Source organism: Eumetopias jubatus, unplaced genomic scaffold, assembly GCF_037043125.1.
Source record: "Eumetopias jubatus isolate StellerSeaLion01/CBP00866 unplaced genomic scaffold, mEumJub1_p1.0 scaffold_1, whole genome shotgun sequence".
Lineage (NCBI taxonomy): Eukaryota > Metazoa > Chordata > Mammalia > Carnivora > Otariidae > Eumetopias > Eumetopias jubatus.
In genome coordinates, this window is record NW_028274807.1 from 180,884,192 (window position 1) to 180,908,681 (window position 24,490).

At 36.5% G+C, this 24,490-nt stretch overlaps 1 protein-coding gene across 2 annotated transcripts in view; it reads left to right on the forward strand.

The window, feature by feature from the left end:
• MDFIC2 (MyoD family inhibitor domain containing 2) overlaps window positions 1–24,490 on the forward strand; it is a 111,381-nt gene that overhangs the window by 42,344 nt on the left and 44,547 nt on the right. Inside the window, exon 3 of one of the 2 annotated variants that reach the window (XM_088021858.1) lies at window positions 16,477–16,515. The exons of the other annotated variant lie outside the window; for it this stretch is intronic. Within the exon in view, the coding sequence (XP_087877984.1) occupies window positions 16,477–16,515 (39 nt within the window). The remainder of the gene's footprint in view (window positions 1–16,476; window positions 16,516–24,490) is intronic. 2 annotated transcript variants of the gene reach the window in all.

Genomic DNA, 24,490 nt, shown 5'->3' on the forward strand with positions numbered 1-24,490 from the left:
GAAATTAATAAATAACATTCTTTGACCTTGCTCCATTACCCAGAACCCTGAATTCTCAATATATTACTACTGTTTGTACTAAAAAAATTGGAGGTGTATTATTACACCTGTAAATTAGTTCAGTTCTAATGGGGAGAGAAGAGGAAGTAGATCCTGATTTTAAATTATACATTTAAAAAATTTCACTAATTGTCCATATAACGAAGTGGGTTTTTTTCCATAAAATTCCCGGGATCTACAATTTTACATATAACCAAGGAGTTAGAGCATTTTCCAAAGTGACAGAGGCTTCCATCAATTGGTGTGTATTGTTCCCTAATCCCCGATGTTTAGAGATTAAAGCATAGTTGAAGAATAGGCCACTTAAATGCTCCTAAATCACAGAGCCAGCATGCTCATTCCATATCTGCTTATTATGAACCAAATATCAAGAACAGCCCAGACTCATCTTCAGCCCATTTGTGTATTTTTCATGCCTATAAAATTACAAAATACTTTTCATAGTTTTGTTTTGCAAAAAAAAATTACCAGTCATTAGTATAATCTACTTTTTATCCTATAGTTTACTAATACTTTAAATTCCTTTTACTCTTCTTGTAATCACCTATCTCAAAATAACTTACTTGCTCCCAAAGGACCAGAATAATTGAAGAATCTCCTTGTTTACTATTTTCATTAATTGAAATGTGCACCTTTAATTGGTCCCTAACTTTCACATGCATATCTCTCTTCTTCAAGCTGGCTCACCACTCCTAAAAATTATTACTTTAACATTATAGGAAACGATCTAAATGTTTTAAGCCTATTACTGGTTCAGGAATATTATGAAAACATTAAAGAGAAATGTTGAAGTGGGACAAAATAGAGACCATTGCATATAATAACCTCCCATGTTTTAAATAAAAATGGAGGACATTACATATGAATAAATCATGTATAGAAGAACAAATAAGAAACTGCTCACAATTTAACTACGATGGGGAGGTGCTTGGACATCTCCATGGAGGTGGAGTGGTTGAGAGATGACAGGACTTCTAATTTCATTTTAGAATCTCAAGATTCTTGATGCCTGATTTCACAGAAGAAAATTTCTTTTCACTTTTTGGTTTTTCAGTGCACTACCTCTGCCACCTCACCATTAGGAAAAATACACTTGTATTTATTGTTCCAAAGACTGCTAAGTGAAAATTAATTTTCCCCAGTGTTTCCCCTAAAAATGTCTCTTTGTCCTTTTACATCTTTTGTATCTAAGATGGATTGTTATTTCCGTTCATACTCACATCTGTTTATAATGTAAAACTTGCATAAAACAATACAATAATTGAGAATAACTGCACTGATTGCATAAAAATAAGCAATTTTTGAATGTTTGGTATTGAGCTTTTTTTTAAGATTCTTTTAAGTACTTAAAATATGACTTTATCCATTAAATTCAATAGAATTCAAATAAAGAATTTATAGCTGTTAAAATCATCCACTTGACACTAATGTTTTCTCATTACTATTTAGCATACACTTTTTATAACCAAAACTAGGATTTGTTATGTACAATTGCCAAAAAAAATTTAATATTCTCAAAAGATTATTAAAAATATAAATATGCCTACTAAACACCTATTATTTGAATCAGACTATACAGATCAGACTTATCTCTGCATTTGTTAACCTCTATTTTATTCTGATGAAATAGTTCTATCTTACCAATGACCAGAATAGAAATTCTGGATTTTGTTTTGTTTTGTTTTTGGACATGATTGTGCATTTTTAATATATTTAAATATTGTTATATCCTGGAGCAGAATTTTTTCCTTTAGGTTTATTTTTTTGCAAGAGTTTCAGACTTCTCTAAATGGGTTATGGCATAGTCTTGTTGGATGGTTTATGTTATCTTGCTCTTCTTGTGTTTTTTTTTTCCTCCTTAGCACTTAGAACAATCTGAAATACTCTTCATTTTACTTACTTAGTTTTTTTTAATGGTCTGTTTCATAAACTAGAATGTTAATTCCATGAAAGTTTCTGTTTATTTACTGTTGTATCCACAGAATCTGTAACAATTCCTGGAAGATAGCAGGTGTTTCAAAAATTTTTTTTGAATAAACAAAAGGCTATACAGGACCTGTATGACAAAACCACTCGAAGCCAAATAGCTACCTCTTATAATTGGGGCATATGTTCTTCAGTTTTTCATGGATGTCACATTCCTATTACCTGGCCCACTTTATTGATTTGTGTTCTTTGCTTGGTTTTGTTTAACTTTTGAGATTGTAACTTTTGAATCATGCTTCTAACTTACTTACTCCCCAACCTATCATAAGTGAACTACTTAGCTTAATAATCCATTTGAAAGGTATCATTATAATAGCTTACATTATCAATTGAGACTCACCTCCCCCTTCCATCACCCATTAAGAAAAGGTCACGTATCAATCCATGTAAGGTTTATGGAACACTGGTATGCCCCACCATACCCCAGTGGTAAATTACAGCATATGATACACATACATTAAGCCTAAGTGATATATTGCATATGAGTTCCACCCAGACTGTGTATCTCTACTTCATAAATTATTTCAAGTTTGCAAAAACCTTCTATTTTGTTCAATTTAACCAAACAACAGGTCTGGGCAGTGGTCAATTACACATGACTCATAACTTTATTCAAGCTTTTCAAGTCTATATGAGCTAAAATCAAACTGTATCTTCAAAGCTAGCATAGAGCCAAAAGACTTAACCAAGAATGGTGGAGATGTCTTCCTTTAGATCAGCACCTTCTCAGCTATGCAGAATGTTGTTGTTTGGAAGACACTGGTTGAGGAACCAGAACTGGGCACGCTGTATCATTTGGGTAGATGCCATAATAATATTGCATAACAAATCACCCCAAATTTCAATGGCAAATGACAAAGAGCATTTATTTCTTGCTTGCATATCTTTGAGTCAGCTGCAGTTTGGCTAATCTAGGCTAGGGACAGTAGGGCGCAGGTCAAAGCTACAAAATGAGTCCAGGTCTACCCCACATGTCTCTCATCTTTCTTAGACCACAGCTATTTAGGCATGATATTCTCAGAGAAAAATGTAGGAGTTCCTATTTGCAAGTATACTGCTTTTATTATACTCTTTATCCTGGCCAAGTCATTAAACAACACTAAATTCTCCAAAAAGAAGCAGGGATATATACTCCACCTAACACAAGCCAGAGCAAGGGCTTGCAGATAAAATGCTATTTGAGGGAGTGAAAATTTCAGACCAATAAATCAATGAGATAGACCAACTATTATATAAAAGTAGACAGAGACCTGATGTATCTATATTCTTAGATCTCAGTATGCATAGTCCGATAAAATAAAATTCTGGTGGTGCCCTTAATATGGCAAATATGAGCTATCTATATTGGATATGAAGACTGAAGGCTGTGGTAAATCACTTTACCTTCTGGACATTAAGTTCTAAGAACTCAGATGGTAGAACTGAAACTCTACAAAGCACAGGCATCTCAAAATCCTGAGACAACAATAACCACAGAACCTGAGGAGTCACTTTGTCCCCAAAGATGTGGGCAGAAACCACCTTTTTGCAATTTCTCTAATGGAATTACAATTAACCACAAGCTTGTTGTGGAATAAGGCTCCACTGGGTATTACAGGTTTGGCTTAATGAATATATGTCTCTCTGGCAAGGTATTTAAGTGGTGATTTCACAAAATATTACTTTTGATCAAATCACATTAGGACATGTCATTATTTTATAGTTTATCTTTCTCTAAATAGATTAAAATTTATTGAAGATCACTTTTTCAGCCAAATGTACCATATAGTTTTGATAAAGCCTTCTTATTATTTGACAATCTGCCCAGTAAACCTATAAAGGTTCTCCTCTGCAAAGAACTGTGTGCTGAAGAAGAAATGCATATGTTTATATCGATAAATCCAAAGGGAACACACTATGTTCTTGGTCCCAAATTGCAAGATGCCTCCAGGACAAATAAAAAAATGCCAGTGGAAACTCTGGATATTGGTATTTGAAGTGTTGTGAGAAAGATGGAAATTTTTGCGAAGTAAAAACATACAGTAATTTAAAATTACACACATTCACAGAACAAACCTTTGCCAAACTGGCTGCTCAGAGTCTTTTTTTCCACCCAAATAGTTTAATGGCTTTTAAGTATTAGTTGAAAATATTTACCACCAAGTTCAAGGAATGTCCCAGAATTGATTAAATTTGGTTGGAAAACATTCTGAGTTTTTTAAAAAATGATTCATTATGAAGAAAAAACAATGTTTTCTTGTCAATAACAATAAAATCTGAAACAGGCTGTAGCTTCTTTTCAATTACCCAAAAAATGTCATTGACCTCAATAAAATTATAATTTATAAATTATGGACTAAGAAGAATTAATAAATCAGAGAGATTTAGGGCTTTAGCTGTAGAAGATGAGAAGAATTAAGAGACCCAATTGAAGAAGTTGGGGAAAAGTGCTAAAACTTCAAATCCCTCAAAATATTTATTGAACAGAAGAGATTAACCAGCAACAAATTGAAAAAAAATCCCTTGGCTTAAACCACTAAATAGAAGAGGGGACATAAAATTTGCAGAACCTGACCATTCTCTTTGTTTAAAAACAATAATTTAATTTAAAAAAAGCAAAAAACAAACTCAAAGCCAATTCTCACTTGATTTTCAACTGAAATAGCTCAACATCAGCTGGACTAGTAGACCTAATTATGTGCTATAACATAGGCCACTTGTTGTACACTTCACATTTTTTTTTGGCCAAAAAACTCTCCAGCCCCCTCAAGAATGTTTTTCATTAGAGTTAGCAAATAAAGAAATCTTAGTTCTTTATTTTATGACCACTGGCATTGGTGGTTACAATTTAAATAACTACCGTTTCTTAGCAACTCTAATCTTAACAAAATAAATACAGCAAGGAGCAAACAGGCTCCATGCCACACTAGTGTCTCATCAACATCCAAAAAAGGGAAAGGGGAAATAAACGGAGGATGACTCTCATTGCGCTGGTACTCCAGGCTTGGCAGCTTTCCCTATGGCCAAAAACATTACATTTCTTTCCATTTTCACAGCAGGGGCACCTGTAATGATATATTTTAGGAAAAAAACTTACTTCGACCTACAGGGGCAAACATGAAAGAGGTAGAGAAAAGGATGATTAATCAAAAAAGAAAGATGAGAGGGGAAAAATTGAAATTTAATTCATTTCTTCTCCCTTTTCTTCAGGGACAAGGTCATCACAACAATGATAGCATCTGGTAGTTGTCTCCTCCTGCATCTAAACCAATGCTCATAACTTGGACAGCATGATAAGTTCCATCCCTTAGACACTAAAGCCTGAAGTAGCAACAAATTATGACTAAAATCAGAAAGAAGGCATTCAGTACGTCATGAGTGAATGAATGAACAAATCCAGTTCTGTCCTTTTGAACTGGTTAGGAAATACCAAAGAGGAGAAGCTCTTGAAACCACTTCCTACTCCTGGATAGATGACTTAAAGTGTGCCTGGTGTAAAATTAAATCCTTGTTAACTTGGTCCAAATATACACATCAGTCTGAAGTCAACCTGATGCTATGCATTTTAAAGGGAAGAACAGGAACTTTGTGTGTTGATCCACACCATGATTTCCTAGCTCTGTGAAGTTATAACAGCACATTTAGTATTTCAGAGATTCAATTTCTTCTTCAGCCAAATGGGATAAAACTCCTTAGGAAAAAAAGATGGCCGTGAAGTTGTCCACTGAAACAATGTATGTAAAGCAACCTAGTCCATTTCCTTATAAGTTGATTTATCATCAAAGAAGCTAATTCACTTTCCTTCTCTTGATTTCCCTTCATCTGAGTCACACATGCCACCATCAGCAAACACATCACATATGGCGGCCACTCAATACAATCCTGTTTTATATTAACCAGGTTTATCACCACTCTCCAGAATGTTCAGCTGTTGAATTCTTTGGTTCATTAACTTTTGGATTTGTTATATCCTGTCCATCTCTGATTACAAATTGACACTTTGTTTAAGCTCTCATTACCTCTTGCCTGGACTACTGATTTTAAGAATCCAAACATTGCTCTTCGAACCTATCTTGTCCCTTCCAGTCTGCTGCCAGCATTCTCTTTCTCAATTTGACCATATATTTTCCTACTTTAAATTCTCCTTCTTATTATGCATAAGGTCTCCAAGTTCTGAGTTATCCATATTTCTCAAGTCCTATTTCCTGGAATTCTTTCTACCCTGAACCTTACTCTCCAAACGACTTTGCTTCTAATGCAGCTTCATGACTCAACACTCGTAATTATTGTGCCCTCTACATAAAATGTGGTTTGTGTGTGTGTGTGTGTGTGTGTGTGTGTGTGTGTGTGTGTGTGTTAATTTTTTTGGCCAGTTGATAAATTCTTTCTGAACCAAACTCAAGCATTACCTCCCCAGTGAAGACACTCTTGCAATTGCATCATATGTTTGGTAACATTCTACTTGAGACCATGTCTTCACAATATCCTATGTCTTTATAGCACATTGTTACAATGCACTGCAATCATTTACTTCCTCATGTGTCTCTCCCATTAGACCATGAATCAAAAAGTCCTGAGATTATGGGGCATCTGGCTGGCTCAGTTGGTAAAGCATGTGACTCTTGATTTTGGAGTTGTGAGTTTGAGCCCCACATTGGGTGTAGAGATTACTTAAGAAATAAAAAAATAATTAAGAAAACAAACAAACAACAACAAAGAATCCTGAAGTCAGAGTTATGGTTTAGTACTCCCATTGCCCAGCAAAGTGCCCAAATATAGGAGATACTTGATAACTGTTAGTCTAGCTCTCTTCTATCAGCCTCCTCCCTACCCTTTAAGTAATAAAAAGATGGATTAAATCAGTTTGTTTGGATTTTTATTCTGACCATTTTAACTGAAAATTCTACTTTCTTAATGTAATGTCTAATCTAAAAAGAAAATAAACTTCTTTTCACCACACACACACACACACACACACACACACACACACACAGATATTTACACTTACAAAAACACAAACTTGATGTTATTTTTATGCTTGATGGATACTTCTAGTTTCTGCTTTCTTGGTAACCAAAATCTTATGTGTTTGTAACCTTGAGTCTTCTTTAAGGCTCTATCTCACTCTGCTTCTTGTTACACTCACTCCACACCTCTCTCACTTTATATTTCCTTGGGAAATGTCCATAGCATGTATACAATAAAAACAAAATTAGTGACAATGAGGAGAAGGATGAAAAGACTTACTGTTTGCTATTAAAGCATCATAAAATTCCAAGTTTCAAAAGAGATGTAATTTTATATATCACAATTTTAACAAAATGGAGCTGCAGCTTGGGTCTGCACTTCAAAATTTGGCACAGTACCTAAGATAAAAATTCTTTATATTTAAAGTCCTTTAAGAAAATTCTTAACTCCTTCATATAGTAGATCATATATATTATATAATAAAGAATATATATGAAGTGCTCAAGAGTATAGATCAATTTCTCAAGTTTAATGTTTCTATAATATACCTTTCCTGGTGGGGTTAAAAAAATACTTGACTAATTCTCCCCATCTCCAGGAGAATGACCCTGAACCATTCAGACTTAATCTAAGAAATACTTGTAAGAAACACTGCCAGAGAAATGCTGCCTATACATTAGCACTAAAATGGTATGACATTTCACCCTGTGTATGCTGAGGAATATCTCAAAATAGAAATTATAATGTAGAGAAAAAATTATCATTATGTGTGAAAAAGGAGGAAAAGGCGAAAAGGCTAGAAGAAAGGAGAAAAAATAAATTCAATGGTCAAAGAATAAACTCACTGAAGCAATGTGGATTGAGCTCCTACCATCTGCTTGGCACCATACCTCATTCTCAGGAAAATAAATTTTAAAAAATTCTTTATCCTTCATGGGTAGTCAGGGAGACAGGTATCCACCAATTATAATGATATAACTTGAGTCTTATATTGTTCAAGAATATTCTGCCCAGGACCTATACTCACAAATTTTTTAGCAGTCATGTCTAAATCAAATATTATGAATTACTATTCTATAAGGAGGAAGAGTTTTATAAAATCTTGAGTTGGTAAGCTTGTTTTAAATGCAACAAAAGATAAAATGCTGTGTTTTTTTTCCCTCTAAAAACCTTCTTTACCCCAATCATAAACTACTTTCTAAACAGTACACAAAGCCTTGCTTTTATAGTTAGGATTGCCAGATTAAATAGAGAATGCCTCATTAAATTTAAATTTCAGATAAATAACACATAATTTTTTAATATTAAGTATGTTCTACATACTGCATGGGATATATTTCTATTAAAACTTATACATTGTTTATCTGAAATTCAAATTTAACTGAGCATCCTGTATTTTTATTTGCTAAATTTGGCAACCCTATTTTTAGGGGTGCCTGTCCAATCTTCAGACTCTTCACTCTAAGTTTACTGTGTAAGGTTTTAATGGATACAATGGATCCCACAGTGACTGCAATACAAAGCAGGCTACTCGACCTTGTGTTTACAACAGCACTGTTTTTCAAGTATGCAGACTCAGACAACTATGTTCCCAGCTTTCCTAAACTGTTTCTGGTTTATCACACGGTAACAAAGTGTGACCTTTATCCTTTTCTTCCTCCTGAAGAAAACAGAAATTTTCTAAAGGGGGAAAATTTTCAAAAATTAAAAATGACTATGAACTATTCTAGAATCCTAAGGCTGTCAATACTTTATGCTTTGAAATAGTTGCCATGGTTCACCCTAGAAGCATCTGCATATTTCTGTGGGTTTTTTTCATGGTGTGTAGTGAACTTTGATATCTTTGGGGAATAAAAGAACTCTCTGTCTATCTACACATATATATTTAACAATGCAAGTTATTGTTATATAAATGTAGGCTGTTGTCAATTTCAGTTCCCTGCCATATCAAAAGAACAAAGCAGGCAGGAAGAGTAAGAGGATGATCTAATATGCCTACGCTAATAACAAAGCCAGTGTCCTAAATTGGCAATGGCAGCCCTCTTCTGCGGAGATTGTTTTTAACACCAGCAGTAGACATTTAAAAAAACTGGATGGTGACAGGAAGAGTACATTTTAAATTGTCAACCTTCATGATGTCCTTTTGAAGAATAGCAATTACATAACTCAGGGAGCTTTATTTTGCATTTGAAAAAATATATATATATATATATAAAACAGTTTGCAGTGTTATGCAAGACTCCATATTCAGAATTCTTTGTAGAAATCAAAGTTACTTATTCTTTACTGTAATCATTTGTCCTTTTATTACCCAATTGTTAGTTAAGGTTGAAATCAATATTGAGTATTAGTACAGAATGAAAAGTGTTTTCTATTTCAGTTATTAACAAATCCACTTAAAGAGGCTGTCAACCATGTGGTATTTCTTAATCATAGTCGAGGTCCAGTTTGTAATTTCCTAAGGGTCACCCACCTTTCTTCTTCTCTATGCCATTAAAAGAGTCTGCTAATAATATTGTAATATTTTGTTGAAGTTTTAAGTTGCTTCCTCTTAGGCAATGAGAGGAAAATCTTATGCAAAAGTAATTTTATATCACCAAAATGTCATTTGGTCTTTTTTCTTCCTAATTCTCTTCTTCTTTTGAAATAATTTTAGTGAAAAAAATTCTTATAAAAATACAGACCTAATGCCAAGAGAAATGCATCGCAAGTACCCTAAATAGTTAATGTATTTTCTAAATGAATGATTTAAAATAGCTATTAAAGGAGAGGAAATGAGCTTAGGTTTCTAGTAATGACTTCTCCTCTTCAAAATGAAATCTGTAAATCCCTGATTGCAATTCCAAATCCCCAAAGGACCAGCAGTTCTGGGACCAGGGCTCACTGGCTTTATGTCTAATAGCACCAGATAAGTAGCATGATTTTTATATATGTAATTTGGGAAAATATTCAGAATTTATAGACCTGGAGACAATTTATGAATGAATTTCCTTTTTAAAGTACATTATTCTAAAAATCAACTTTTCCACCCAAATTGTAAACAGAGCACATAGGAATGTGAGAGGCATGGGTATATACGTACAGAGACATATGTATATGTATTTATATATGCATGCACACACATGCACAAAATACAAGTAGCATCTTATTCATAAGAGCATAATGATTTAGGCTGTGATTGTTAATAAAAATGCATTTCTAAGCATCAACTTTGAGTCTATTATTCTAAGTTAATTGCATTTGCCCTAAAGAGACTTACAGCTGGCTGCCAGCCTGTTTGTGTCAGTTTCATTTTATTCATCAGTCAATCCTGTCTTTTTATATCCCATATATTGATCAAATAGATTTGTGAGCATACCTCCCCAGCTTTCACAGCATTTAAAAAAATAAAGAATAATCTCAATATTGTTATCAGATGAGTTTGATTACTTCATTTGTTTGCATGTTATCTTAATTGCTATTTCAGTAGCACATAGATGCCCTTTTGACAGGCCCATAAGATTGCCATTAAATTTAACAGATGTAACACTCAAGGAGACACTGAGAAAAAGTTAAACGAAAGTTAAATGTATAAATCTACACTGCAGTGGCATCCCAGAACAGAGGGTGCTCATCATGGTGAACGTTAATTCTCTACTGGAGTGCATCACAGAGTAGAAAGCATCTTGTTAAAATTCGTCCTCCAAAGAGGTGTATTATCAGGTGGTGAAGTGGATTAAAGAAATAAATGGGCACCATGTTCCCATTTGAGCCAAAGAAAACCAGAGGGGGAAGGGAAGAGCAGGGAGGTTAGGGTAGAAAAGTAGTTAAGGTAGAAAATCTGAGAAGAATTAGAATCCTCCTTATGTGAGTCAAGTTGCATAGAGGAGAGATAAAAGGCATCACGGGGTGAGGAGATAATTAGCAGATCAGAAGCAAAGCAGTTAAAAGGTGACCCTTACCTCCTCTGTTACTCAGTCTAAGAAACTATAGACAATTATTACAGTATTTTCTCCAGGGATGTGTGATACAGTTCCTCCACATATCCTCCAAGATACAAAGCTCTCTCAGCACTGTCATTGCATTGCTTGAGTTCAGGGCTTTTTATGGAAATTCCTTTACATCACGCCAGCCTTGTCTTTCAGCCTTGCCTTAGATCAGTGATTCTCAAATGGGGTGATTTCACACACACACCCAGGGGACATTAGGAACACCTGGAGACCTTGGGGGAAGGTGCTCCTGGCCTCTGGAAGGTAGAGGCCAGGGATGCTGCTACACAGCTCACAGTGCACAGAGCAGTCCCCCACAACAAAGAATTATCCAGCATCAAGTGACAATAGCGCTGAAGTTAAGAAACACTGCTTTAGATGGATGACTGAAATGCACTTAAAGCTAAAAAACAAAACTACATCACAGTTTAGCAGCAGTGCAGTGAGTAGGATTTAAGCAACTCTGAGAGGCAGAGCACAGTACAGCTGCTGCACAAAGAATTTCACACTTGCCTATTAAATAATACAATTCATTACCTAGACCCCAGGAACAGTTGAGCAGAATACAACCCCAATTTTGAGGAGAACAAAGAAAAATGAAAATCATTGCTTGATAGGAGACATTTCAAAGACCTCCAAGACAAACCAACTGAAAAATCCCCAATAAAAAGACTCAGCAAGAAAATTGTGTCACAGCCCCTAATCCTCAACAGACCTTAACAAGATGCTCATGAGCCAAAGACTCATGTCTGCAGAAGACAAAAGACATAGGAAGCAATGTAGTCTAGAGAAGGATTATCATTGAGAGGCAGGAGAAAGATAAAACATATTCCTCAACCTTACAATTAGAATTCCTAAAAATAATAACCACAAATGTGGTAAAAACCATGTCATGATTACTGTTATATCTTTCTGCTCCTGGGCAAATTAATATTTAGGTTCGGCCTGGGACAATATTTTTAAACCTTTATTTTTGATGGATGCTTTTTACCCCACCTGACTAGACACCCCTGCCACCAAACCAGTCCCTGACACAGATGGCCAAGACATTTGCTTTTTCAAATACTCCATATTTCCACAGCCACCCACCAGACAAAAATTAGATTACCAATGCTTGTGTAAACTTTCCAAGCTCTGACACAATAAGATTCCAGGAAATGTACATGCACGGCTAAAAGCAGCATTATACATAATGCACTGTAATTCCAACAGACAAGTTGCTATCTTCGATAGATACACACATTTTCCATGCCAAACACATGAACGTCAATACATTTTTCTCAAGTTAAAATGGAAACCATTTAACAGATATAATGGGCACAATGAATTTCATTTTGCATTACTAATGCAGCAGCAGTGAAGGAGGGAAGCTCTGGCAAGGATTGCAATGAGACCAAGAAAAACAGGAAACAACTTAGAAGCTGTCATTGCTGTCCAAGTTATTGCCCCACAGCATGGTCATGGAACCTAAGGGATACTGAAATTTCATATCCTCAAAAATCTAATTCCACATAAACAAATTTTCTGTTTATAGGGAGAAAAAGTAAAATGTGGACATTTATGCAAAAAGAGCAAGAGAGTGTCCCCAGGTATTTTTCCCACCGTTCCTGGAGACATGTTACCCTCTATTCAGGAGTATAAAGGAGAAACATATCCCCCCAACACTCTTTTTCATCACTGTTAGAAAAATGGCAAAAACGGGAACATACATCATTGGCCCTTACCCTTATTTCAAGTCTTAGTGGCATCTTACTTTATTCAGTCATTGCACAGTGAAGGATTTTTTTTTTTTTTTTTTTTGGTGCTATCTACTAGATTTAGGTAACAAACCTCTAAAGCCCTAAACAAATGTTATCATACAGTTTAGAAGGAAGGTTTTGAGCACCAGCTTATTGGAATCAGGAAAACCTCGGTTCTAAGTCCATCACCACTACTTATGAACTGAGCGAGCTGGGTCAAATGACTTTGGCAAAATTTCAGTTTTTCCATCTGTAAAACAGGTCCACATTCCCCATATTGATAGGTTTTAGGAAGGATTAAATGGGGTCACGTGTGTAAAGCAGTTGGTATCTTAATGTCCAGCAGCAGCAGGGACGTGATTAAATATTCTGGATCTCCTGGGTTCAAATCCCAGCCTCCACAGCTTCCTGGCTCTGGGAACTTTGGTATGTTAGTTAGCCACACTAAATCTCAATTTCACCTCTGAATTTTGGATGATAATAATGACAATTACTTAGAGGATTGTTGTATGGACTGAAATAATAAATATAAAGGGCTTTGTAATCCCTAATACATTTTATTTGTATTTATTCCTTCCATCATATTTACAAAGGGGATATAAACATCTTTCGTATTAGGCTCCACAATAATGGGGGAAAGTATCTCAAAATGCAAATGTACACACAGAGAAATACTTGGAAAGAAACCAATTGGATGAAGAGCATGAGCCTTTCTTATATTTATCATGTGTTCCAGCAGTGACTTTCCTTTCTTGGATTTTATTTTTGCCCTTAGAAAACAAAAACACATCTCTCCACAGTCAAGTTTTAAAAGTGGAATATGACAGTATTCAGGAAGATCAGACCGAGCAATATTTCCAAAATATCCCCACTCCCAGCAACTGATGACTTTTCCCGCTAATGCTCCATGTGATACCTCATCTAATTACAGCAGTCAATACCATGACAGTCAGTCCCGTGGCTAAAAACATTATGACAGCAAATTGGTTTCGAAGGGTAAAAAATGGTGGACACAAAAAATGAAGAACATCTTTGGCTGTGAAAGGTCAAGATGAGTTAGTAAGCTATTAACTTGGCTCATTTTTCAAACTTTTATGAGAAATATTCAGTGTTTCCAAACTGCTTATCAAGATCCTAATTCTGTCATCTTCCAAGCCTCTATTACCGAAATTTTTAGAATACCACTTAATATCATAATTGTTAAATTACAGTGAGGTGCCCTGAAGGATGAAAATAACTCAAACTTTTAGCTTGTTTCCATCTTCCCATGCAGTAAACTTTTCAAAATGAGGGGCTTCTGAGGTGCACCATGTTTAGCCAGATGAAAGATAAGCCAGATTGGTATGACAGTCAGCAATAGAAAGACAAACAAATTAAGTACTTATAATTAAAGCTTGAGGAATGAAAGAATTCACACTTTCTCAGAGCTATTATTTCAGACAGTCTGGTGTCAGAATTAAAAGCCAACCAGTGCATCTGTTTATATTGCCAAGGATTTTCACAGTAAGAAGGGCTAGGAAACACATATTTTTTAATTAGGGTCCAAATTCCAAAGAACACCGAAAAAAAATAGTATGTCAAAAATATATGTTCTTGTGATTTGTATTGTTCAATGTCTAAACAAAGACAAAAAATTATGTTTCTTCCTTCTCCTTCACAAACACAAGTGAAAGAATTAAAAAAAAAAAAAGTAATTCTGTTGCTTTGGCCACAGACTCCTTTTTCTGTTTTCCTGCTTGCTTCTGGCTTAGCTACTGCTTTTCTTTCGCAGGATGAAATAATATAGGAAAAGCCGATTAAGGAAGGCTTCATTCACACAGAAGGTTCACCAGGATGGCTTAGTTACCAAGCCTTAAAAGCTGAATTACAATGGCCACCTAAAATGACCATTTTACACTTTAAAGTATATCATTTATTTTAAAAATTCGAGTTAGCTCTTGGCTTATATTGAGCTTTGAATTAAAAGAAAGTCCTCTTTAAAATCTATGCTGATGTATAGCACACTATAGTACTCAAATCTATCACTAACCTATTTTTACCTCTCACCTGCAAAACTGGAAGTATTTCAAATATCACTCTCTTGGTCAATTGGGGGAAAATCAAAATAAAAAGTAGTATTCTGTACACAAAAGTGAATAGACTTCATTCCCTCATCTATTTATTCAACAAATACTTATTGATCATCTACTATTTGCCATACCCTGGGCTCACTGTTGGGAAATACTGAGTTGAAAAAGACGTTACTGCATCTAGCCATCATTGGGTGATCCGATCTCTAACAGGACAAGTACAGGGTTCTAGGGAAGCATTTACCAGTAGAAAGGTGCTGACATAGACCTGAGAGATGATTGGCCCTTATCTTTTACTTGATGGAAGAGGAAACCAAGATTTAGAAAGCTTGAGCCACATAATCACAATGCTCTGTAGTGGAAAAATCACAGGACTGGAAGTCACGTCTCCAAATTCAAATCTTGTACTCTCTCTATAGCAATATACTTCACCCCCAAAATGACTACTATTTCCCCAAAACAATAATACCAAGCCATGAAGGTCAAGACAGTTGACTAAAAGTTGGAAATGTGCTTTAAGAACAGAGAAAAGAGTCAACATCTGTCCTAATTTTATGGCATTCCAGATAGTGGAGAAGGACAGGTTAGAAGTCAGACCCCACTAGATTCTAATCTTAAATCTATTAAACTTAACCAGATAGGGGACATCAGGCAAGACTGGAACTCTGAAAATCATTTGGATTTTTAAAAAATTTTTCAAATCAGGATAACAATGTTTACATGAAAGGGGTAAATTTCATGAAATAGTGGAATTGAGTAGGTAGTCAATATATATAAGTTCCTGTCCCCTCTTCTCACTGTTGTAAATTGAATAAAACTGATAAAAGACCAGGTCAGCAGAAACCACATTTCAGTTTCTTGATTTCTAACCAGTCATTTTAGCATAAGATCCAGCCTCCAATTTTAAGCCATTTTTGTAGATCATTTTTGGCATACCTTCACAAAATTAAACATTTCCATTCTGTGAACATTTTGGGAGTTAGAAAGCAGAGACTAAACAATTAAATTTAGAGAATTTCATCACCATACATCCTCTAAAAAGAGATGGGAAGAAAATAGAGTCTGAAGAAATATTTAAAATTAATTAAACCTTCTATATCATTTTCTGAGTCTCTCTCCATTATGAAGCATACAAATTCAACTAGCTTAGGTAAAGGGAATTTGGAGACTCACTTACTTATCTAGGATGTCCATGAGTAGACCAGCTTCAGGAGTAAGTAAATCAAGAGATCCAAATGACAAATTAAGTGCCCTGTCTATACCTTCTTTTCTCAGCTGTTTGGCCCTGATTTAGGCTTTACTCTCAGACTTCTTACCCATGGTGGGAAAGTGGGCTTCTGTCAGTCACAAGCCTACATTATCTTTCCACCTTGCAAAAGAGGAGAGAACCCTCTACTCCCAGCATGCTTATCTCAAGTCACAGGGGACATCCTCACTGGTACAACCTGACTCTCGTAATCATCCCACAACAAACTGCTGTGGCTAACCAACGGAGAACGTAGGTTCCCATGTCACTCTGCATAGAGTAGGAAGGGCAAGGCCATTTCACTCAAGCTATATGCAGTGGGTCCTTCACCGAAAAGTGGGGTTCTCTTTGCTGAAAAAAAAGGGGAAAGGATTTTGGACACACAAAAACAAAGGAAAACAACAAATACAAAAACAATGGATATCCATGTGAATAATCCTTTTTAATTTATTTTCCTTTAGGATTATCCAGCTCAATTCAAAATCCTCTTGGAGATCCTGGTAGGTTCATCCCTATTTCTCTATAACAGCTTTCTATACTGACTGGTAGGTACTGTTAATACAACACGATACAGGAAGAACTCCATCTTTGTCCACATCCGCAGTACAGCTGATATAACACTGGCATGCAAATCATAAAATATCTGCATTAGTCAAGGCATGCTGAGATATGTTTTTACCTCGAAGGTGCTTATAGCCTATCGATGCATACATGTTAGATCACAAAAAGCTTTAAAAATCATGTATTTGTTTATACAATACATGTATTCAGAATCTACCATACATAGGATGCTATGGCTAGCCTCGTGGGAGTATAAAAACCTCAGTCCCTGTCCTCAAAATTGGGGAATCTCTTTGCATGGAGCACTGGGTGTTATACGCAAACAATGAATCATGGAACAGTACATCAAAAACTAATGATGTAATGTATGGTGATTAACATAATAAAAAAATAAAAAAGTAAACCACAATATTTACAAATTTCTTAGCACATAGCAAACCATCAATAAATCATGGATACCTTAAAAACAAAAAGATATCACTCTAAGCCTGAGTTAGCAATAGAGGACTCCAAGTGTAAGTGCACATTTGAACTGGGTTTTGGAGGAAAATTAGAAGTTTCACTCGAAGGAATAGCAAGAATAGCACGCACACAGAGGCCAATAGAGAAAAGTGTGAAATGTATTTTCTCATTCAGTTAAAAGATTACGCATCTGAGAGGGATAGGAAATAAAAAGCAAGGTAGCTTTTAAGGATTCATCAATAAAATCTGTGTAAATATTGCTTCTGTATGAAGCAATACTATGCAGTAGATCTTCAGGAAGAGGCAGATCTAAATGGGCACTCCTCCAAGACATATTAATAAGGGGAAAATCCAGCTTCACATTAATACAGTAATGTGCACTTATATAAAGGAAAAATCAAGCATGCATGTGTTCATTAATGTAGGTAAAATGTCTATAAAAGAGTTATCGTGAACTGATAATAGAAATCATCTCTGTAAAGAATAGTAAGAATGAAGCAAACATCAGTGGTGGAGTGGGGATTTTGCTTTTAGTTTAAACTTCTGTGTTGCTTTTTTTTTAAACAATAAAAATGTATCTACATGTTGCTTGCATAATAAATTGATATTGTTTACATAAAATAAAGTTTTCTATTAAAATAAGAGTCAAATTACTAACAGGCTAAGGAGTCTGGTCTTTTAAAAATTAACATTATTGTTTTTGGTTTCAGTGGGGCAAGTAGCTAATAACTCAAGGTACAAATTAGGATGAATAATATTTGCAGGGGGCATTATCTTAGAGCCTGTAAACAAATAAGCACGTAGAATTCTTTGGAGGGTATTACAAATATATAATAGATATATTTTATATGTGTATACATAAATTAAATATACAGGTTAAGCATATATTTTCATATAGGAGGCTATTTTAAATGTACATGTACAATAAATAAATATACATAATTGTAAATATATAATGAAAATATATGAATGAATAATAAGAGAAGGAAAGAAGACTAGTTCTTTTTTAAACATAGGGATTTAAGGTATCAAAGAGATGTCTTGAGGATGTTATTTTGGGAGTTATCTTAAAGACAGGAAATCTGGATCTGGGGTCACAATAAGCTGAGTCTGATTTTAGTTGAGATTTGGTGGTGATCTACATGAAGATGGTTGGAAAAAATGTATGAGGTCGAAAGGTCCTCGGGGATTAAATGAGGTCAGTAAGGGAAAGGGTAAAGGAAACTGAAGTCAAGACTTTGGGAAAGATCATCCATTAAGAGAAGGGGAACAATGCAAGGGTGCAGCAAGATGGCGGAGGAGTAGGAGACCTGGATTTCGTCTGGTCTCAGGAATTCAGCTGGATAGGGATCAAACCATTCTGAACACCTATGAACTCAACAGGAGATCGAAGAAAAGAATAGCAACAACTCTCTGAACAGAAAAGCGACCACTTTCTGGAAGGTAGGATGTGCGGAGAAGTGAATCTGAGGCGATATTCAGGAGGATAGACGGCGGGGGAGGGGGCCTCCATCGCCCCCCCCCCCAGCAAGTGATAGAGCCGCGGAGCACAAAATTGGAACTTTCAGAAGTCGGCTCTGCTGAGGGACGTCGCTCCAGTGGCTAAGCGGGGGGTGGAACCCTCGCGGGACAGTGTAGTCTCAGGACCCTCGGGGTCACAGAAAAACCGGGGGTGCCTGAGTGTGGCAGAACTCCCAGGTATTGGAGTGGGGAAGCCGGCTGCAGAGACAGAGCCGAGGTGCGGGATCTCAGCTCAGGGTTGCGGTAAACCATGATATGTGGCACAGTCGGGCCACTGCTCCTCCAGCAGGGACCCAACAAGCAGCAGAGCCGGGGAGACTCCTCTTCCTCCCCCGGGAGGAGTGGTGCAGGAGTGCACCACAGGGATCTGCTGGGTTTGGAGACTCCACACCGAGTCAAGTGTCAAAGATAGAAACGCTCGGTCACAGGCCAGGTGAGCACAGAGTATGGCTGGAGACCAGGGAGACGGGAGTGACTGACCGCTTTTCTCTGGGGGCGCACTGAGGAGTGGGGCCCCGAATTCTCGGCTCCCCCGGGGCGGAGATTGGGAGGCCACCATTTTCACTCTGGTCCTCCAAAGCCGTACCGAAAGCTTGCAGGGAATAAAAGCTCCCGAGAGCAAACCCGAGCAGATTACTTAGCCTGGACAGACAAGGGCGGGGCAATTCTGCCTCCGGCAAAGACATTTGGGAACCACAGCAACAGGCCCCTTCCCCAGAAGATCAGCAAGAACAGCCAGCCAAGACCAAGTTTACCCATCAATGAGAAAGGCAGAACTCCAGCGCTAGGGGAATACAGCACATAAAATTCATGGCTTTTTTCCCATGATTCTTTAGTCTTTCAAAGTTAATTTTTTTAACTGGCTTTTTTTTTTAAAGATTTTATTTATTTATTTGACAGAGAGAGACAGCAAGAGCAGGAACACAAGCACGGGGAGTGGGAGAGGGAGAAGCAGGCTTCGGGCTGAGCAGGGAGCCCGATGTGCGACTCGATCCCAGGACCCAGGGATCATGACCTGAACTGAAGGCAGATGCTTAACGACTGAGCCACCCAGGCGCCCTAACTGTCTTTTTTCTTTTTAATTTTTCTTTTTCCCTTTTTCAACCAAAATCTTATCAATCCCTTTTTTTTAAAAAAAAAACATTTTTATTTTTCATTTTTAGTGTCATATTCTATTCCTTCATAGTAGTTACCATTATTTTTGGCATATATATATAAGTTGTTCTCTCTTTAAAATTTTGAGATACAGTTTCTTCTAACAGATCAAAATATACCCTAAATCTCTAGTGTATGGCTTTGTTCTAGTCTCCTCCCTGATCACATTCTCTCCCTTTTTTTTTTTAATCCTCTTCTGTTTTCAAACACCTTATCAATTCCTTTTTAAAATTTTTTTTATAATTTTCATCTTTCTCTCTTTTTTTTAAATCCTCTTTTTTCAACCAACTTCTTATCAATTCCTTTTATAAAATTTTTTATAATTTTAATCTTTACAGTCATATTCCATCCCTTCATCCTATCAACCCTTATTTTGTACATATATAAGTCTTCTTTCTTTAAAATTTTGGGAGGCACTTTCTTCTAACAGACCAAAATACACCCAAAATCTAGTGTGTGGCACTATCTATGCACCAGCCTGATCATATTTGATCATATTCTGGTTTTTTTTGTCTTGTTCAGTTTTTGTTTATATTTATTTTTTTCCTTATCTTTTTTTTACTCTTTCTTTTTTCTTTCTTTCCCTTTCTTTTCCCCTGGTTTCAGGTCATTTCTGATTTGTTTAGAGTATATTTTCTGGGGACGTTGTTAACCTGTTAGCATTTTGATCTCTCATTCATCTGTTCTCCTCTGGGCAAAATGACAAGACGGAAAAAAATCAGCTCAACAAAAGAACAAGAGGTAGTAACATCTGCCAGGAACCTACTCAATATGGACGTTAGTACAATGTCGGACCTAGAGTTCAGAATCATGACTTTAAAGATACTAGCTGGGCTTGAAAAAAGCATGAAAGTTATTAGAGAAACCCTTTTTGGACAAATAAAAGAACTAAAATCTAACCAAGTCGAAATCAAAAAGGCTCTTAATGAGGTGCAATAAAAAATGGGGGCACTAACTGCTAGGATAAATGAGGCAGAAGAGACAATCAGCGATATAGAAGACCAAATGATGGAAAATAAAGAAGCTGAGAAAAAGAGAGATAAACAACTACTGGATCACGAGGGCAGATTTCGAGAGATAAGCGATACGACAAGATGAAACAACATTAAAATAATTGGGATCCCAGAAGAAGAAGAAAGAGAGAGAGGGGCAGAAGGTATATTGGAGCAAATTATAGCAGAGAACTTCCCTAACGTGGGGAAGGAGACAGGCATCAAACTCCAGGAAGCACAGAGAAACCCTCTCAAAATCAATAAAAATAGGTCAACATCCTGACATCTAATAGTAAAACTTATGATTCTCAGAGACAAAGAGAAAATCCTGAAAGCAGCTTGGAAGAAGAGATATGTAACCTATAATGGTAGAAACATTAGATTGCCAACAGACCTATCCACAGAGACCTGGCAGGCCAGAAAGGACTGGCATGATCTCTTCAGAGCACTAAACGAGAAAAATATGCAGCCAAGAACACTATATCCAGCTAGGCTGTCATTGAAAATAGAAGGAGAGATAAAAAGCTTCCAGGACAAACAAAAACTAAAGGAAACAGCCCTCCAAGAAATATTGAAAGGGGTCCTCTAAGCAAAGAGAGAGCCTAAAAGCAGCATTGACCAGAAAGGAACACAGACAATATACAGTCACAGTCACCTTACAGGCAATACAATGGCACTAAATTCATACCTTTCAATAGTTACCCTGAATGTAAATGGGCTAAATGCCCCAATCAAAAGACACAGGCTATCAGATTGGATTAAAAAACAAGACCCATCAATATGCTGTCTGCAAGAGACTCATTTTAGACCCAAAGACACCCCCAGATTGAAAGTGAGGGGGTGGAAAACCATTTACCATGCTAATGGACACCAAAAGAAAGCTGGGGTGGCAATTCCTATATCAGACAAATAAGATTTTAAACCAAAGACTGTAATAAGAGATGAAGAAGGACACTATATCCTACTTAAAGGGTCTATCCAACAAGAAGATCTAACAATTGTAAATATCTATGCCCCTAACATGGAAGCAGCCAATTATATAAGGCAATTAATAACAAAATCAAAGAAACACATCGACAACAATACAATAATAATGGGGGACTTTAACACCCTGAAATGGTGTTGGACTGAAATGGACAGATCATCTAAGCAAAAGATCAACAAGGAAATAAAGACTTTAAATGACACACTGGACCAAATGGACTTCACAGACATATTCAGACATTCCATCCCAAAGCAACGGAATACAGGTTCTTCTCTACTGCCCATGGAACATTCTCCAGAACTGATCACGACCTAGGTCACAAATCAGGTCCCAACCAGTACCAAAAGATTGGGATCATTCTCTGCATATTTTCAGACCACAGTGCTTTGAAAGTAGAACTTAATCACAAGAGGAAAGTCGGAAAGAACTCAAATACATGGAGACTAAAAAGCATCCTACTAAAGAATGAATGGGTCAACCAGGAAATTAAAGAAGAATTAAAAAAATTCATGGAAACCAATGAAAATGAAAACATAACTTCAAAATCTTTGGGATGCAGCAAAGGCAGTCCTAAGAGGAAAGTATATAGCAATACAAGCCTTTCTCAAGAAACAAGAAAGGTCTCAAATACACAACCTAACCCTACACCTAAAGGAGCTGGAGAAAGAACAGCAAATAAAGCCTAAAACCAGCAGGAGAAGAGAAATAATAAAGAGTAGAGCAGAAATCAACGAAATAGAAGCCAAAAGAATAGTAGAACAGATCAACGAAACTAGGAGCTGATTCTTTGAAAGAATTAACAAGATTGATAAACCCCTGGCCAGACTGATCAAAAAGAAAAGAGAAATGACCCAAATCAACAAAATCATGAATGAAAGAGGAGAGATCACAATCAACACCAAAGAAATACAAACAATTATAAGAACACATTATGAGCAACTCTATGCCAGCAAATTAGATAATCTGGAAGAAATGGATGCATTCCTAGAGATGTATCAACTACCAAAATTGAACCAGGAAGAAGTGGAAAACCTGAACAGACCTATAACCACTAAGGAAATTGAAGCAGTCATCAAAAATCTCCCCCCAAAAAAAAGCCCAGGGCCAGATGGCGTCCCAGGGGAATTCTACCAAGCATTTAAAGAAGAATTAATACCTATTCTTCTGAAACTGTTCCAAAAAATAGAAATGGAAGGAAAACTTCCAAACTCGTTTTATGAGTCCTCCATTACCTTGATCCCCAAACCAGAAAAGACCCCATTGAAAAGGAGAATTACAGACCAATATCCTTGATGAACATGGATGTAAAAATTCTCACCAAAATACTAGACAATAGGATCCAACAGTACATTAAAAGGATTATTCACCATGACCAAGTGGGAATTATCCTTGGGCTGCAAGGTTGGTTCAACATCCGCAAATCAATCAACGTGATACAATACATTAACAAGAGAAAGAACAAGAATCATATGATCCTCTCAATAGATGCAGAAAAAGCATTTGACAAAGTACAGCATCCTTTCTTGATCAAAACTCTTGAGAGTGTAGGGATAGAGGGTACATACCTCAATATCATAAAAGCCATCTATGAAAAACCTACAGTGAATATCATTCTCAATGGGGACAAACTGAGAGCTTTCCCCCTAAGGTCAGGAATATGGCAGGGATGTCCAATATCACCACTGCTTTTCAACATAGTATTAGAAGTCCTAGCCACAGCAATCAGACAACAAAAAGAAATCAAAGGCATCCAAATCGGCAAAGAGGAAGTCAAACTCTCACTGTTTGTGGATGATATGATACTTTATGTGGAAAACCCAAAAGACTCCACCCCAAAACTCCTAGAACTCCTACAGGAATTTAGTAAAGTGGCAGGATATAAAATCAATGCACAGAAATCAGCGGCATTCCTATACACCAACAACAAGACAGAAAAGAGAGAAATTAAGGAGTCAATCCCATTTACAATTGCACCCAAAGCCATAAGATACCTAGGAATAAATCTAACCAAAGAGGCAAAAGATCTGTACTCAGAAAACTATAAAATACTCATGAAAGAAATTGAGGACGACACAAAGAAATGGAAAAACGTTCCATGCTCATGGATTGGAAGAACAAATATTGTGAGGATGTCAATGCTACCTAGAGCAATCTACACATTCAATGCAATCCCCATCAAAATACCACCCACTTTTTCCAAAGAAATGGAACAAATAATCCTAAAATTTGTATGGAACCAGAAAAGACCCCGAATAGCCAGAGGAATGTTGAAAAAGAAAAGCAAAGCTGGCGGCATCACAATTCTGGACTTCCAGCTCTATTACAAAGCTGTCATCATCAAGACAGTATGGTACTGGCACAAAAATAGACACATAGATCAATGGAACAGAATAGAGAGCCCAGAAATGGACCCTCAACTCTATGGTCAACTCATCTTTGACAAAGCAGGAAAGAATGTCCAGTGGAAAAAAAGACAGTCTCTTCAACAAATGGTGTTGGGAAAACTGGACAGCCACATGCAGAAGAATGAAACTGGACCATTTCCTTACACCACACACAAAAATAGACTCCAAATGGTTGAAAGACCTAAACGTGAGACAGGAGTCCATCAAAATCCTAAAGGAGAACACAGGCAGCAACCTCTTCGACCTCAGCCACAGCAACTTCTTCCTAGAAACATCGCCAAAGGCAAGGGAAGCAAGGGCAAAAATGCACTATTGGGATTTTATCAAGATAAAAAATTTGCACAGCAAAAGAAACAGTCAACAAAACCAAAAGACAACCGACAGAATGGGAGAA